The following is a 14,430-nucleotide window of genomic DNA, read 5'->3' on the forward strand; positions in this document are numbered from 1 at the left end:
TAAGTCTTGCACTTTAGACAGAAGTGCAGACTGCGCGGTAGATACTTTTTTTAGCTCAGCAAGAATTACAGAATCAGTAGGCCCTTGATTGGTTTTTTTTTCCACTGACAGTAGCAGTAATAAAGAGTGAATATCATCAATACATTCAAAAACCACGCATACACAGTACTACAAGCTCTCAGCTGGCCCAGACAGTAATTACTTGATTTTTTTCAAAACAAAGCACTTTTTCTACCAACCTGCATGGCAAACAGGAATGGGTTAGAGGACCGTTTCGTGGCACAGCCACCGAGCCCACAGTGTGCCGCGTGGTGGTGTTCTGGCTTTATAGCTGTTGGGGATGCTGATGAAGATTGGGCTGCCAGTGGCAGCTGCATCCATAATTCCTCGAGCAAGGCCGTGGCTTGACAGGCCAGCGCATCGAATTTTAAGCCACACTGGGTAGGCGTATCTGTGCTGACACTGAGCCACAATGGCTCGCAGGCTGCTGGTCTGTGAGGTACTGTGCCCAGTGAAGCAGAGGCAAGTGCGTGAATGGCAAGCATCGCAAGCACCTGCATAGCAAACAAGAGCGGGTTAGATGACCGTTCCATGGCATAACCACCAAGCCCACAGTGCGTCGTGCTGCAATGTTCCAGTTTTATAGCTTTTGGTGATGCTGATGAAGATTGGGCTGCCAGTGGCAGCTGAATCCATAGTTTCTCAGGCAAGGCCGTGGCTTGACAGGCCAGCGCATTGATGTTTAAGCCACACTGGGTAGGCGTATCTGCGCTGACACTGAGCCACAATGGCTCGCAGGCTGCTGGTCTGTGAGGCACTGTGTCCAGTGAAGCAGAGGCAAGTGCGTGAATGGCAAGCATCGCAAGCACCTGCATAGCAAACAAGAGCGGGTTAGATGACCGTTCCATGGCATAACCACCAAGCCCACACTGCATCGTGCAGCAATGTTCCAGTTTTATAGCTTTTGGTGATGCTGATGAAGATTGGGCTGCCAGTGGCAGCTGAATCTATAGTTCCTCGGGCGGGGGCGCCACTTGACAGGCCAGCGCATCGATGTTGAAGCCACACTAAGTAGGCGTATCGGAGCTGATATTGAGCCACAACGGCTCGCAGGCTGCTGGTCTGTGAGGTACTGTGCCCAGTGAAGCCGAGGCAAGTGCGTGAATGGCAAGCATTGCAAACACCTGCATAGCAAACAGGAGCAGTTTAGATGACCGTTTCGTGGTATAGCCACCAAGCCCACAATGCGTCGTGCAGCAATTTTCCAGTTTTATAGCTGTTCGTGATGCTGATGATGATTGGGCTGCCAGTGGCTGCTGATACCATAGTTCCTCGGGCGGGGGCGTCGCTTGACAGGCCAGCGCAACGATGTTGAAGCCACACTAGGTAGGCGTATCCGTGCTGATATCGAGCGACAACAGCTCGTAGGCTGCTGGTCTGTGAAGTACTGTGCCCAGTGAAGCAGAGGCAAGTGCGGGAATGGCAAGCATTGCGTACACCTGCATGGCAAACAGGAGTGGGTTAGATGACTGTTCGGTGGCTCAGCCACCGAGCCCGCCTGTGTCTAGACATGGCGAAATGAAATCTGGGAAAACTAGCACTAGGTATATGGAACAATATTAAAATTTTTGTACTTTACATCCGTGGAAGAGTGTATGAGCAGTGGGAGCTCGTTCATCTAGAAGAACGTTGCTCCGTTGTGGTGGTCTAGTGGCTAAGGTACTCGACTGCTGACCCGCAGGTCGCGGGTTCAAATCCCGGCTGCGGCGGCTGCATTTCCGATGGAGGCGGAAATGTTGTAGGCCCATGTGCTCAGATTTGGGTGCACGTTAAAGAACCCCAGGTGGTCGAAATTTCCGGAGCCCTCCACTACGGCGTCTCTCATAATCATATGGTGGTTTCGGGACATTAAACCCCACACATCAATCAATCACTTTTATACTCACTCCTACTAACACTCATGAGTACTCACGTTCATACTCACTTCTACTCACTCTCAGAGTACTCACTCACGTTCATACTCACTCATACTCGCACTCACCTCGTTCAAATGAGTAAGAGTGAGTGTGACTGAGTGTACTCATGAGTGAGTATGCCGAGCTATACACCGAACGGACACCTTGCTTCTTGGAACACGTGCATTAGTGCGGAGGAGAAGAATAAACGAAAGGACGACTGTTTCTTTTTTGTTGCTGCTGAAAGGCCGACGCTGTAGGTTTACAAGCGCCGAGGCGAGGAGAGAGGGCAACACGGGAGGGCAAGGTCGACGGCAGAGTGGGAGTTTTGGAGCTGGAAGTATAGTTGCGGAAAACCTGAGACAGCGAGGAAGAAGAAAACGAAACGTGAGGAATTTTCTTTTTTAGCTCTTTCGTTTCTTTTGAAGAGGCGATGACAGCCGCGATGCTTCTGCTTTTTCTTATCTTAGTCATTTCTATCTGGACTCCAGGAGTCATATAGGGCTCCAGGAGTCATATGGGCTCCAGAGTCATTTTCATCTCTTTGCGGTGATTACTTATCGCGTCCGCAAAGCAAGTTGGCATTCGCGCTGCGTTACTACTAAGTTCATCTGTTTTTGCGACAAAAAAGTGGAAGCAGTTTTTCCTAAGAGTGAAAGTGGATCGCACTGCAAGAATGTGGATCAGCTGGAGGCCATCGTGCTGCAAAGCTTATACTGCACGAGTCAAAAAAAAAAATCAGACTTCTTTAAGTGAACGTGCATTTTTTAGTGTTCTCTTGTACATGTTTTTTCTCATGAAAAACGAGTTCAAGGACCCACTGTTTTAAAGGTAAGTCGTTTTGGTCGGTGGAAAATAAGTATATATGGTTTATTTCTGGGCTTTCACTATAACAACCTTTCGAAATACCAAATTGCCGCGGGTGCTGTTGACAACGCTTTGCACAGATTTTTCCACTCTTTTTTATCGCAAGCTGATGAATCAAACATGTTGTCATGCTTTAATAAATTGGTCTCTCATATTTTTAATCTTTTCAGAGAGGTTTGCAATGAATCTTCTGAAGTAGTTCGCGGCACCCAGTAGTTTTTGAACACCTTTTTTTTTACGTTGCGGGCGGGATTTTAACTGCACATCTTCCTAACTCTCCGTCTGGCCGAATCTCATTCTTTGAAATGACGTCGCTCAAGAACTTTATCTCTTTTGTGTCAAATACACACTTTTTACGATCGAGTGTTAGTTCTGCAGATTTTGCTGCGCTGCCAGTAGTGTTACTTGTCGGCACTTATTGTGTTCCTGTTGCATTATTCCCCGCATGAGTATGTCGTCAATGTAAACACGAGTGGCTTCTAGACTAAAAAATGTTGCCCATTGCTGACTGGAATACTTTCCTAGCAGTGCATATTCCGAAAAGCAGCCCCATCGCAGTGGTGTAGCGGCTAAGGTACACGGCTGCTAACCCGCAAGTCGCGGGATCGAATCCCGGCAGCGGCGGCTGCATTTTTAATGGAGGCGAAAGTGCTGTTGGCCTGCGTGCTCGGATTTAGGTGCCTGTTAAAGAACTCCAGGTGGTCCAAATTTCCGGAGCTCATCACTAAGGCATCTCTCATCATATGGTGGTTTTGGGACGTTAAACACCATATATCAATCCGAGAAGCAGCCTTAAAAAGTGATACTTTCCAAATGGCATGGCAAAGGTGCAGATCCATTTTGCTAGGAAGCGCAGCCACTATTAAAAAGAACACACAACACAAGCGCTGTAAGCGCTTGTGTTGTGATCGACGAGATAACGACGATAATGGCACACGCCTCCCGGGCCGTCGCCACTTCAGCTGCTCACGCGCGTACAGCGCACCTTCACCTGATATGAATGCCGCCTCCGCTGCTGTCCCCGGGCCTAGAAATGTAAATTCCTGCAGAAACTGCGGCACAGCACGGTGTTCGCCTACGGAATGTCCCGCGCGTGGTCGCACATGTTTTGCCTGCGGATGCCGCGGCCATTTTAAGAGAGCATGACGCAGCTACCGTCGCGGCCGAGAAGGGTATTCTGCAGAGGTCCAGGAAATCGTTCCGGAAGAGGATGCTACCAGTGTCATAAGCATCTTGGCGGTCCGTACTGATAAGAGCACAGGCGTCTATGTGGATGTCAATGTCGCGTCAGTTACCGCGACGACACGGGTGCATACCATGAACTTTTTGGTGGACACAGGCTCGGCCGTGTCTATTATGGGTGAGCACCAATTCCACGGCTTGTTCGCAAACGCAGTACAACTGACAAGTTCCAATCTTACATTGCTGGATTTTTCGCGCAGGAAGATTCCCGTTCTCGGGTCATTTCACGCCATAGTCACATACAAGGGGAAAGAAGCCATTGTAACTTTTCATGTTACACCATGTGGTACATCTCTCTTTGGCCTGGATGCTGTTCAAGCCCTTGGCCTTCGCATCATGGGAGAGGAATCGCGCTGCCTGCAAATGTCCACGCAGGAATGCCAAGAGCTTCCAGCAATTTCAGGCCTTCCCCAAAGCCCCAGGCATGAAAAACCCCTTGGCCCTCCCAAGTTTGGAATGCCGCCAACACTGTGGACCAAGTTTGGCCACTTGTTTTTGCTTGGCCTGGGACTTGTAAGAGGTGTGCAACACAAAGTTAAGATGAAAACTTCCATCGCGCCAGTCGCACAGAAGCTGAGACCCCTATCATTTTCAGTCCGCCAGCCGGTCTTTGACAAGATTGAGAAGCTACTTGCTGCTGATGTCATTGAGAGAGTCAATGCTTCCGAGTGGGTATTTCCTATTGTAGCAGCCCGCAAAGCAGATGGTAGCATTCGACTGTGTGTCGATCTCCGAAAACCCAACAAAGCTATAGTAGCAGACAACTTCCCTTTGCCTCATATGGAGGAGCTGCTTCATGCCCTCAATGGAGCCCACTGCTTTTCCAAGGTGGACCTGGCATCAACCTACTACCAGGTTGTGCTGCACCCAGACACCAGGAACCTAACTTCATTTATAACTGACGATGGCCTCTTTAGATTCAAGAGGGTCTGCTTCGGGTTGGCATCGGCACCAGCTGCGTTTCAGCAGATCATGACCAAAATTCTTGGAGGTTGCAAAGGGGTCTTATGCTACTTGGATGACATAATCATTTTTGGCAAGACGGAGAGCGAACGCAGGCAAAACCTGGAGCAAGTGCTGGAACGAATAGCAGAAGCTGGGCTCAAGCTCAATGAAAAATGCGTCTTCAACACGTCGGAGCTGTCGTTCTTAGGACATCGCGTCAGCGCAGAGGGTATGGCACCGCTTCAGACCAAGATTGATGCAATCATCAATGCTCCTGCGCCTAGAGATGCAGCCTCGCTACGCTCCTTTTTGGGGCTAGTTGAATACTATTCCGAATTCGTGCCGCGCAAGTAGAGCCAATGCGTCGTCTACTTCGCAAAGACGTGCACTTCGACTGGGATGACGCTGCGAAAGAGAGCTTCACGGGAGTAAAAAGACTTCTAGCATCCCACAAGGTCCTCCAAATGTTTGACCCGACGCTACCCGTCATTGTCGCAACAGATGCCTCTGCGTACGGTCTCGGTGCCGTACTGCAGCAAGTGGAGGGGTCCCATGTGCGTACTGTGGCATTTGCATCGCGGACATTAACAAAGACAGAATACTCGGCCGGAGAGCGCGAGGCTCTTGCCTGTCTGTGGGCCTGCGAGAAGTGGCACGTTTACCTCTGGGGCAGATCATTTACTCTTCTGACGGATCACCAGGCTTTGGTGGCACTGCTCTCATCCCGTAGCACAGGACAGCGGCCACTTCGTATTGCAAGGTGGACCGCACGACTGCTGCGCTACAACTTCAAAATACAGTACCGCAGCGGAGCCCACAACCAGGTAGCAGATGCCTTGTCCAGACTGCCCGTGCCAGACACAGAAGGGGGCTTCCATGTTGATGAAGAGGTTGTGTCCTTGGTTACATCGTCTGTACATCGGGAGAATCTTCAGGTTGCTACCGCGGAGGATGACATACTACGGCAGGTAATGCAATTTATCCAGTCATCATGGCCAACAAGGAAAAGGTTTGCCGCAGAACTGACTCCGTACTACGAAATACGAGACGAGCTCTCGGTAGTAGATGGGTTGCTTCTGCGCACAGAACGCGTTGTAGTGCTTGCCAAGCTAAGGGATACATGCATCCAGTTAGCTCATGAGTCACACCAGGGAATTGTGAAGACTAAGCAGCGCATCAGGAAAAAGTACTGGTGGCCTTGCCTTGACAAGCATGTGGAGGCCGCCGTCTGGGGTTGCAGCACCTGTCAAGCCTCGGACAAGAGTGTCAAAAACTGGCAAGCCCCACTACAGCCTGTCCCGCTTCCCGACAGGCCTTGGGACAAAATATCAATAGACATCATGGGCCCCTTTGAACGTGCACCGGCCGACTGTCGATTTGTCATCGTGGTAGTGGACTACTTCTCCAGATGGCCAGAGATTGCGTTCTGCAGTGACATCACTTCTCGCACGGTGATCAACTTTCTGCTTGCTGTCTTTGCGCGAGAGGGTTACCCGACTGAACTAGTCTCAGATCACGGCCGACAGTTTACGTCGAGTGAATTCGAGTGCTTCCTTGCAGACAGGGGCATCAAGCATTTCTTCTCGGCAGTTTACCACACTCAAGCCAATGGCTTAGTGGAAAGATTCAACAGGGTCTTGAAATCGTATATACAACTAGCTCTCCTAGAGCAGCGACCAATCAAGACCACAGTTATAGAGTACCTGGGTATTTACCGAGCCACACCCCACAGCGCCACTGGCATCTCTCCAGCAGTGTTGCTTCATGGCCGCCACATGAGGACATCATTAGATGTTGTTGGCCAGCCATCAGCGGATTTCGGCACCCATCCTGCACGTGAACTGCGTAGACTTCGGCGTCGTGTCTGCGAATACCAACAAAGAAATAAGGCGTATGCAGACAAACGAAGAGCAGCCCGGGAGCCCAAATTTAAAGTGGGGGCTTACGTACGGGTGAAACGCCCGGTACCTGGAATAAAAGGCACCCCTAGTTTTGGGGCTCCACTCAAAATACTGAGGCGGGTAGGACGATGGTCATTCCACTTGGAGGACGGCCGTACCTGGAATGCCTCCCAACTGTCGGCTGTACCCCATGAAGCTGTTCACGAAGAAACGGGGGCAAGACAAGAACCGCTGTGGGCGGACATGGAGACAGACGGGTCGGCAAAAAACGCCACAGCGCGAAAACCGTCCTCGAAGGCAAAGAGCCACACGACCCAAAATATCCCAATGCAGGAAGCTGCACAGTCTCCGGGGGGGTCAGCACTGCCTCCTCATACGCCAAGCCCACCACGGCCTCCACCAACGGGGAACACGACGGCAGGACTGGGTGCTCATCGTGCCGACGAACCAGAGGTCGTTCATCAGCTCTACACGGGAGCGAAGACCTCCAGAGAGACTCGGGAACTACGTGCAGTGACTTGTTTACAGTGAAGACTTACTATAGTTTTCTGTCACGGGTAGTGACTGTTTCTTTTATATGCACATAATCTGTGTTCTATTATCAAGGGAGGGGATAGATGTAGTGTTGTGCGTTTACACCAGATGGCTTTCTGAGTCATTGGACTCACAATAGATGGCGTCACTGCGCTCGTGTGTATATAAACGATACTCGCTGATTAAACTGGGTTATTGTCATGGATGGTACTGTGGTGTAGCGTGGTTACTTTCACGTGTCGCCGTGCCGGCTACACGACAGTGCTGGCTTAGGATGTCTTTCCATCTAAGGGAATTTGATGAAACCCACAGTTCTTATCTAGCTAGCTGAAAACCTGTGCATTTGCAAGCTTGGACTCTTCAAGGTATCTGATGGAAGTCATGCTTCACGCCTTTGTTGACGTGCTTGGGATTCGAGCAACTTTTTTTTTTTTTTTTTGCGGACAGTAGCAAGGGGACTCACCCTTACACCCTTACGGCAACCTCCTGCATCTTTCGGATAATTATTTGACGTTCCATGTGGGCCAGTTTTAGGCTCTGTGGTTCACGAAGCTCATGTAGAATTCGGCGTGAGGGCAGCAACACTGAATCAGCTTCTTCATTTACCTGTAGACTGTAGCTTTTTTTTAGGCAGCCTAGGCCTTCAAAAAGCTGTGGAAATTTTCCGAGAACTTGAGTCTTCAAATCAGCACGAATTTCAACTGTTTGTACCCTTGAAGCAACTCCGAAACCTTCACAAGCTTGAAGGCCCAGTAGCACCTGCTTCTCTTTCTTGACCACAAAGAAATCAGTCGGTTCCTCGTCCGCACTGAAAGCGTCACGGTCCCGCAGTCTTTCATCACTTCATTGTCGTAGCTCATCAGGAGAGTAGACGATAGTACACGACACCTTCTTTTGCTGCTTAGCTCACCTTTATAGAAGGGGCGTGAGGAAGCAATTTTGCCTGTACTCCAGTGTCAATTTTCATGCGTATGTAGCATTTAGACAGCATTGCCGTGATTATCCAGTCTTTGTCCATAGATACATCGTTTATGCTTAAGGTGAAAAACTGGAATTTGTCATCCAATTCCGCTTCATTTTGGGATGTGCAGTGAACCTCCTGAATGCTTTTTTTTTTTTTGTTCTGCAGTACACTGGCATGTGGCACATGTTCGGCCTACGCTAGACATTTCCTTGTCTTGTGACTTTTGTTACAGTAGGGGCAGTGACAAATGTACCTCCTCACGGCGACAGCTTCCTGGGATTTCTATCTTGCCTGGCAACTAGGGTCTTCTAAGGCTACTAGATTATCTAGTAGCTTTCATTATTATTATTAGGATCTAGTGGCTAATTATGTACTAGTATCTATGCTACTATATTTTATTGCAAATAATTGAAGATGCATTTCATTAACATGTAAGCATGTGCTCGGTGTATTCATGTATGACAATGTATACAAAACGATCATGTTTTGTTTGATTGCTTTGCTATTTGTGCAAGCATGTCTGTCGTTTAATGTTTATTTATTTATTTATTTGATACTGTCAACCCCGTGCTTGGGGTCATTACAGGGAGGGTGTCACAAAGTACATAACGTTTGCACAAAAAAGAAAAATTAAAAAGCACATATAAATATGAGATGAATAACCAACTACAGAAAAATAAGAAACAAACAACAGTGACTATAACGTAAAAATCAACGAATAAATACTCACAACAGAATTTGGCACACATCACTACAAAGAAAACTGTCAAATGTATTTTCGAAATTCACTGATGTTGTTTGTCGCACAACAGCATTGGGTAAACTATTCCACATATCTATTGTGTCTGCGAAAAAGGAGTGGCGGAAAGCATTCGTGCGTGTGAAATAAGGTTGAATTGCACTACTATTATTAAGACGATCACTTCGTCTTCCAGGGGGCTGAAGATATAAATCCTTATTTATTTTTGTTTGCCCACTTATAATCTTAAAAAGAAATTTTAGGTGATGTTTGCACCTGCGATATTCCAAGGACTCAAGTCCACAGGACTTCAACAAAGCTATGGCTGAGTGTGTGCATTGGTATCTACCGCTTATGAAAAGGACTGCTAATTTTTTTATTTTTTCAATTTTTGTCCACAACACCTTTTGGTGAGGTGACCACACAATACTAGCGTACTCCAAGACAGGACGTATGAATGTTTTGTAAGCAGTTAGTTTTACATCTAGTGTGGCATGTTCCAGTTTTTTCTATAGGAAATACAGTTTTTTGTTCGCCTTAGAACAGATGTTATCGATATGCGAGTGCCATTTCAATGTGTGCATAATACTAACTCCTAGGTATTTGAAACAAGCGGAATTATTTAAAGGGTGACTTCTGATGAGCTACATGAATGACAATTCCCACCCACTAGAGTGAATATGCGTAAATGTCGTCTTGCTATAGTTTATTTCCATGTCCCATATTATACACCACTGATCTAATGCCTATAAGCGCCTGTTCTGATTAATTTGGTCACCTTGGCAAGTAACTGGGGAATAAACCAAGCAGTCATCTGCAAACATTTTCATTTTAGTAGGAGCCTCAACTATTGAACATATATCAATAACAAATATCATAAAAAAATTGGTCCTAAAACGGATCTCTAGGGAACGCCCGAGTACACGGTTAGTGGTCTTGAAGTGTAGTTTTCAATTTTTACAGCCTGTGACGTGCGGATAAATAGGCCTCTATCCATTTTAATACTTCTTTGCTTATTCCTAATTTTTCAAGCCTGAAAAGTAATTCACTATGAGCGACCTTATCAAAGGCTTTCCTAAATTGACACGAATACATCAGTCTGCAGAAGGGCATCGCTGTTTTTATTGAAATCTTGGGGCGTTTCAGCTAATTGTGTCACAGAAAGACCATGCCGAAACCTATCGTGGCTTGTGCAAAGTAAGTGGTTAGACTCAAGAAAACTAAGAATATGTTTTGCTATTAGATGTTCAGAACTTTACAGCAAACCGACTGAAAGACATCTTTGCGGTTGATAATAAGAGGTTCCATTGCGGTTGTTGCATTGTTACTGATGGATGCCCCTATCTTATTGCCAGAATGTTAATCATCCTGTTGTAAATTATGCATCTGAGTATCAAATTTGTTGTTTAGTTTTGTACCAAAATAGTAGTTGTTCTCGCACTGTCATGTACTATAAGTGTAAAATGAAACCCGAACAGCGGCAAGCCTTCGTGATGGTACAGTGCGCTTCATCCAGTTATCGCCATTGACACGTGCGCATCCTGTTCGGCAGCTCTGTGCATGTATGCGTGCCTGTCCACGTGATAAGTGGACAGAGCGCACTGTACCATTTCATAGGCTTGTCGCTGTTCGGGTTTCATTTAATGCTTATAGTGCAATCCCTTGTAAACCTAGTCAAACTGCTAGCGGCAGCTTTTGACACTGGAGGACGTTTTTGTCTATACTAAAAGAAATAAAGATGTTGATGTTGAGGCGCTGTTGTAATTCGCGGCATCTGTCTCCCATGTCTGCTGATAACTACCTAGAGGTACTTAAGTATCATTTCATAAATTAGAATTTTATTGGTCCGTTATTCTACTTGTAGTATAAAAACTATTTGCTGAACAGGTCATTTCAGAACATTAAACGGTTCAATGTCCCTATTTTCACATTATTGAGTCAAACCTTCTGTAGCCCTGGGATGATTTTCATTGTTAAAGAGAAAGAGAGAAACCTCTTTAAAGAGAAAGAACAATTCTGCAGTGCATATAAAGGCATTTCTCAATGAATCTATATACTTCTTGCTTTTCATAAGAGCCCCATAATAATTTACAGAGGTTTGAATGCAAATACATCTTGCTTATCCAGTGTAGTCTAGGATGTCAAATTAGCTGCTCAAGAGTGCTCCTATATGCCAAAATACAAGCTCTAAACTGCTCCAAAAATTGCTTCAAGTTGAACGTCCTCGGTAACGTCACTAGGTGAACATAAAACACCCTTAAGCTGTGTTTACGTCGGTGTTTGCACTCACTTTCTCCCACCGAAAACCTAAGAGACACAATAAAGAAAGATGCATGCACAGAAGGTGCTACATCATGCTAACCTGTGAGGGCTACTTCTTTTTGCATGTACACCTAATAAGAAATGCCATTTTTACCATGATGTGTCGCTGTCATAATCACGCGGCATATAACAAAGGTGCATATCTAGAGATTCTTGGTGCTGCTTTTTTTTTACGTGTTCTCTGGTGTGTGGATAACATTTTCGTCTAGTTCATCATTTTATTGGCACTCGGGGGAGGCTGTGCATTAGTGTACAAATACAATCTCCCATCTCTAAGTAAGCCTAATGTTGAGTGCAGGCTGGTGCGATTGATGACGGTTCCTTGCACTGACACGAAGCAGCTGGTAGCCGAGCTGCTGTTTGTGCTCTGCAAGGAGAAGGTGGGCCGCCTGATCAAGTACACTGGTTACGGGAATGCTGCGGGGTTACTCGCTCGGCGAGGGTTGCTAAGGGTGACCGGAGTGCTCTACTCAAGCGACTCTGAGGACAGCGACACGGAAGAGTACCTGAAGCATCGAGACCACATCAATCCTGTGCTGGGCTGCCACGAGCCAGTACGTGAGCCGCCCTTGCAAGCGATGAGCGAGGAACAGAAGGAGCACGAGGCCATGAAGCTTGTCAACCTAATGGACCAACTGACCAGGTTTGTACCCATTCGCCTCAAAACAAATTTATTTATTTATTTATTTATTTATTTATTTATTTATTTATTTATTTATTTATTTATAATACCTCAAGGGCCCCAGTCAAGGGGTGTTAAATGAGGAGGTAGACAGTTCACAAACAGATGATTTGTTCGATAGCTTCTTTGAAATGGGCGATGCTGGAGTGGTGCATGATGTCAGCAGGAAGATCGTTCCATTCTGTTGATGTTTGCACAAAAAATGAAGAGTGATGGGCAGTGGTATGCACACGGGGTGGATAAACCGCTTTTGAATGGCTGATACGGCATGAAAGACGATGGGCGGGAACGATAACATGGTTTAGGTGCAATGCATGATAAAATGTGTGAAACAAACACAGTCTTGAAATTTTGCGGCGTGAAGCTAAGTTAACCATGTTAGCTTGAGATTTTAGTTTGGTGACGCTGATAAGATAGGAATAGTCAGAATAAATGAATCTGGCTGCACGATTTTGGGTAGTTTCAAGCATTTTAATAAGAGTTATTTGATGGGGATCCCAGATGGCACATGCGTATTCTAGCTTCGGGCGGACTAGTGTTAGATAGGTTAAAAGTTTAACAGAAGGTGGGGCTAGACGTAAGTTTCTTCGGAAATAGCCAAGCACGCGGTTGGCGTCATTAGTGATGTTCATAATGTGGGATGACCAGGTCAGATCTGAAGTTAGAGTGATACCGAGGTATTTACATGAATGAGCTGCTGTTATTTCAGAATCAAATAAGAAGCATTTATTGGAGGAATAGGGTTGACGGCGATGGAAGGAAACGACACAAGTTTTCTTTATGTTAAGGGACATCAGCCATTTTTCGCACCAAGATTGAATTAAACAAAGATCAGACTGTAGGATGACAAGGTCGTTAGAATTGTGAATAGGACGATAAATGACACAGTCGTCTGCGAACAGACGAATGTTAGACACTAAGTTATTGGGGAGGTCGTTAATATAGATTAGGAATAGTAGAGGACCAAGGACCGTGCCTTGAGGTACGCTGGAGGTTACAGCGGATAGGGAGGAGCGATGGTTATTAGCACAAACGAACTGCTTACGGTTAGTCAAGAAGTCACATATCCAATCAAAAACAAGACAATTAAGGTTAAGACGTGAAAGCTTCAAAAATAATCTGTTATGAGAAACTTTGTCAAAGGCTTTTTCGAAATCAATGAAAATGGCGTCTACAGGTATGTTATTATCCAGGCTAGAACTCGGGTCGTTAACGAACAGGGCGAGTTGAGTGTCACATGAAAGTCCTTTTTGAAAACCGTGTTGGTTAGGGTGAAAGAAATGTACTGAATGTAGAAAAATTACTATGTGGGAATAAATTATGTGTTCCATTAATTTGGAGCATACACTTGTGATGGATATGGGGCGATAATTACTCGGTGAAGATGAAAAACCTTTTTTCGAGACAGGAACGATCTTACCAAGCTTCCAGTCTTCCGGCACCACTCCGCATGAAATGGACTGCTGAAATATGTGCGAAAGAATAATGCTTGTTATAGGCTTAGTGTTTTTCAGAATTTTGCAATTGATGCCATCCATTCCCACGGATGAGGTTAGTTTCAATTCGTCAATTAGTTTTGCGATACCGTATGAATCGAATGTAATGCCTGGCATGACAGGATGATCACGAAATGGGGAGTCTGGAAGCGGGCTGCAAGATTCAGGGGTAAATACGGAAGAGAAGGCAGTATTTAGCACTTGAGGTGTAACATGTTCTGGAATAGGATCGCCGTGTTCATCAAGTAAGGATAACGTTTTTGTGGGGTTGGGGTTAATGGCTCTCCAAAATTGTTTAGGGTTATTTCGTAGCATATTAGGTAATGTAGAAGAGAAAAAGAACGCTTAGCCTTCGCAGCGAGTGATTCAAATTCCTTTGCCATTCCGCGGTACTTGTTCCAAGCGCTCGCGCTGTTAGACAGTTTAGCCGAGCGATCTAATCGCTTTTTCTTATTGTTAAGACGCTTAAGAGATATGTTGAACCAAGGTGAAGATGCCTGTTCTGTAATTGTAATTGTGGGTATAAATCTATTGATCAAATCATGGATTTTGCACTTGAACAAAGACCAGTTAGTTTCAAGGAGGCGTTGGAAGAAGTCGTTTAAATACCATTCAAAAAATATGGATAGTTCGTTGTTAATGGCAGCATAGTTACCCTTATCGTAGAGTGTGAGGGTTTTCTTGGAATGGCTTTTGTCTGGTAGTTGATTAGAAAACGAAGCGTGAAGCACAGCGTGATCACTAATCTCTGGGAGAGGAACTAGGGATGCAAGATTGTCGGGG

General features: G+C 46.0%; 1 protein-coding gene across 5 annotated transcripts in view; it reads left to right on the plus strand.

The window, feature by feature from the left end:
* ric8a (ric8 guanine nucleotide exchange factor A) overlaps positions 1-14,430 on the plus strand; it is a 401,642-nt gene that overhangs the window by 343,320 nt on the left and 43,892 nt on the right. For all 5 annotated transcript variants that reach the window (XM_075886381.1, XM_075886380.1, XM_075886383.1 and 2 more), the window contains one exon: positions 11,768-12,112. In XM_075886381.1, the coding sequence (XP_075742496.1) occupies positions 11,768-12,112 (345 nt within the window). The remainder of the gene's footprint in view (positions 1-11,767; positions 12,113-14,430) is intronic.

Source organism: Rhipicephalus microplus, chromosome 2 (assembly GCF_043290135.1).
Source record: "Rhipicephalus microplus isolate Deutch F79 chromosome 2, USDA_Rmic, whole genome shotgun sequence".
Taxonomy (NCBI): domain Eukaryota; kingdom Metazoa; phylum Arthropoda; class Arachnida; order Ixodida; family Ixodidae; genus Rhipicephalus; species Rhipicephalus microplus.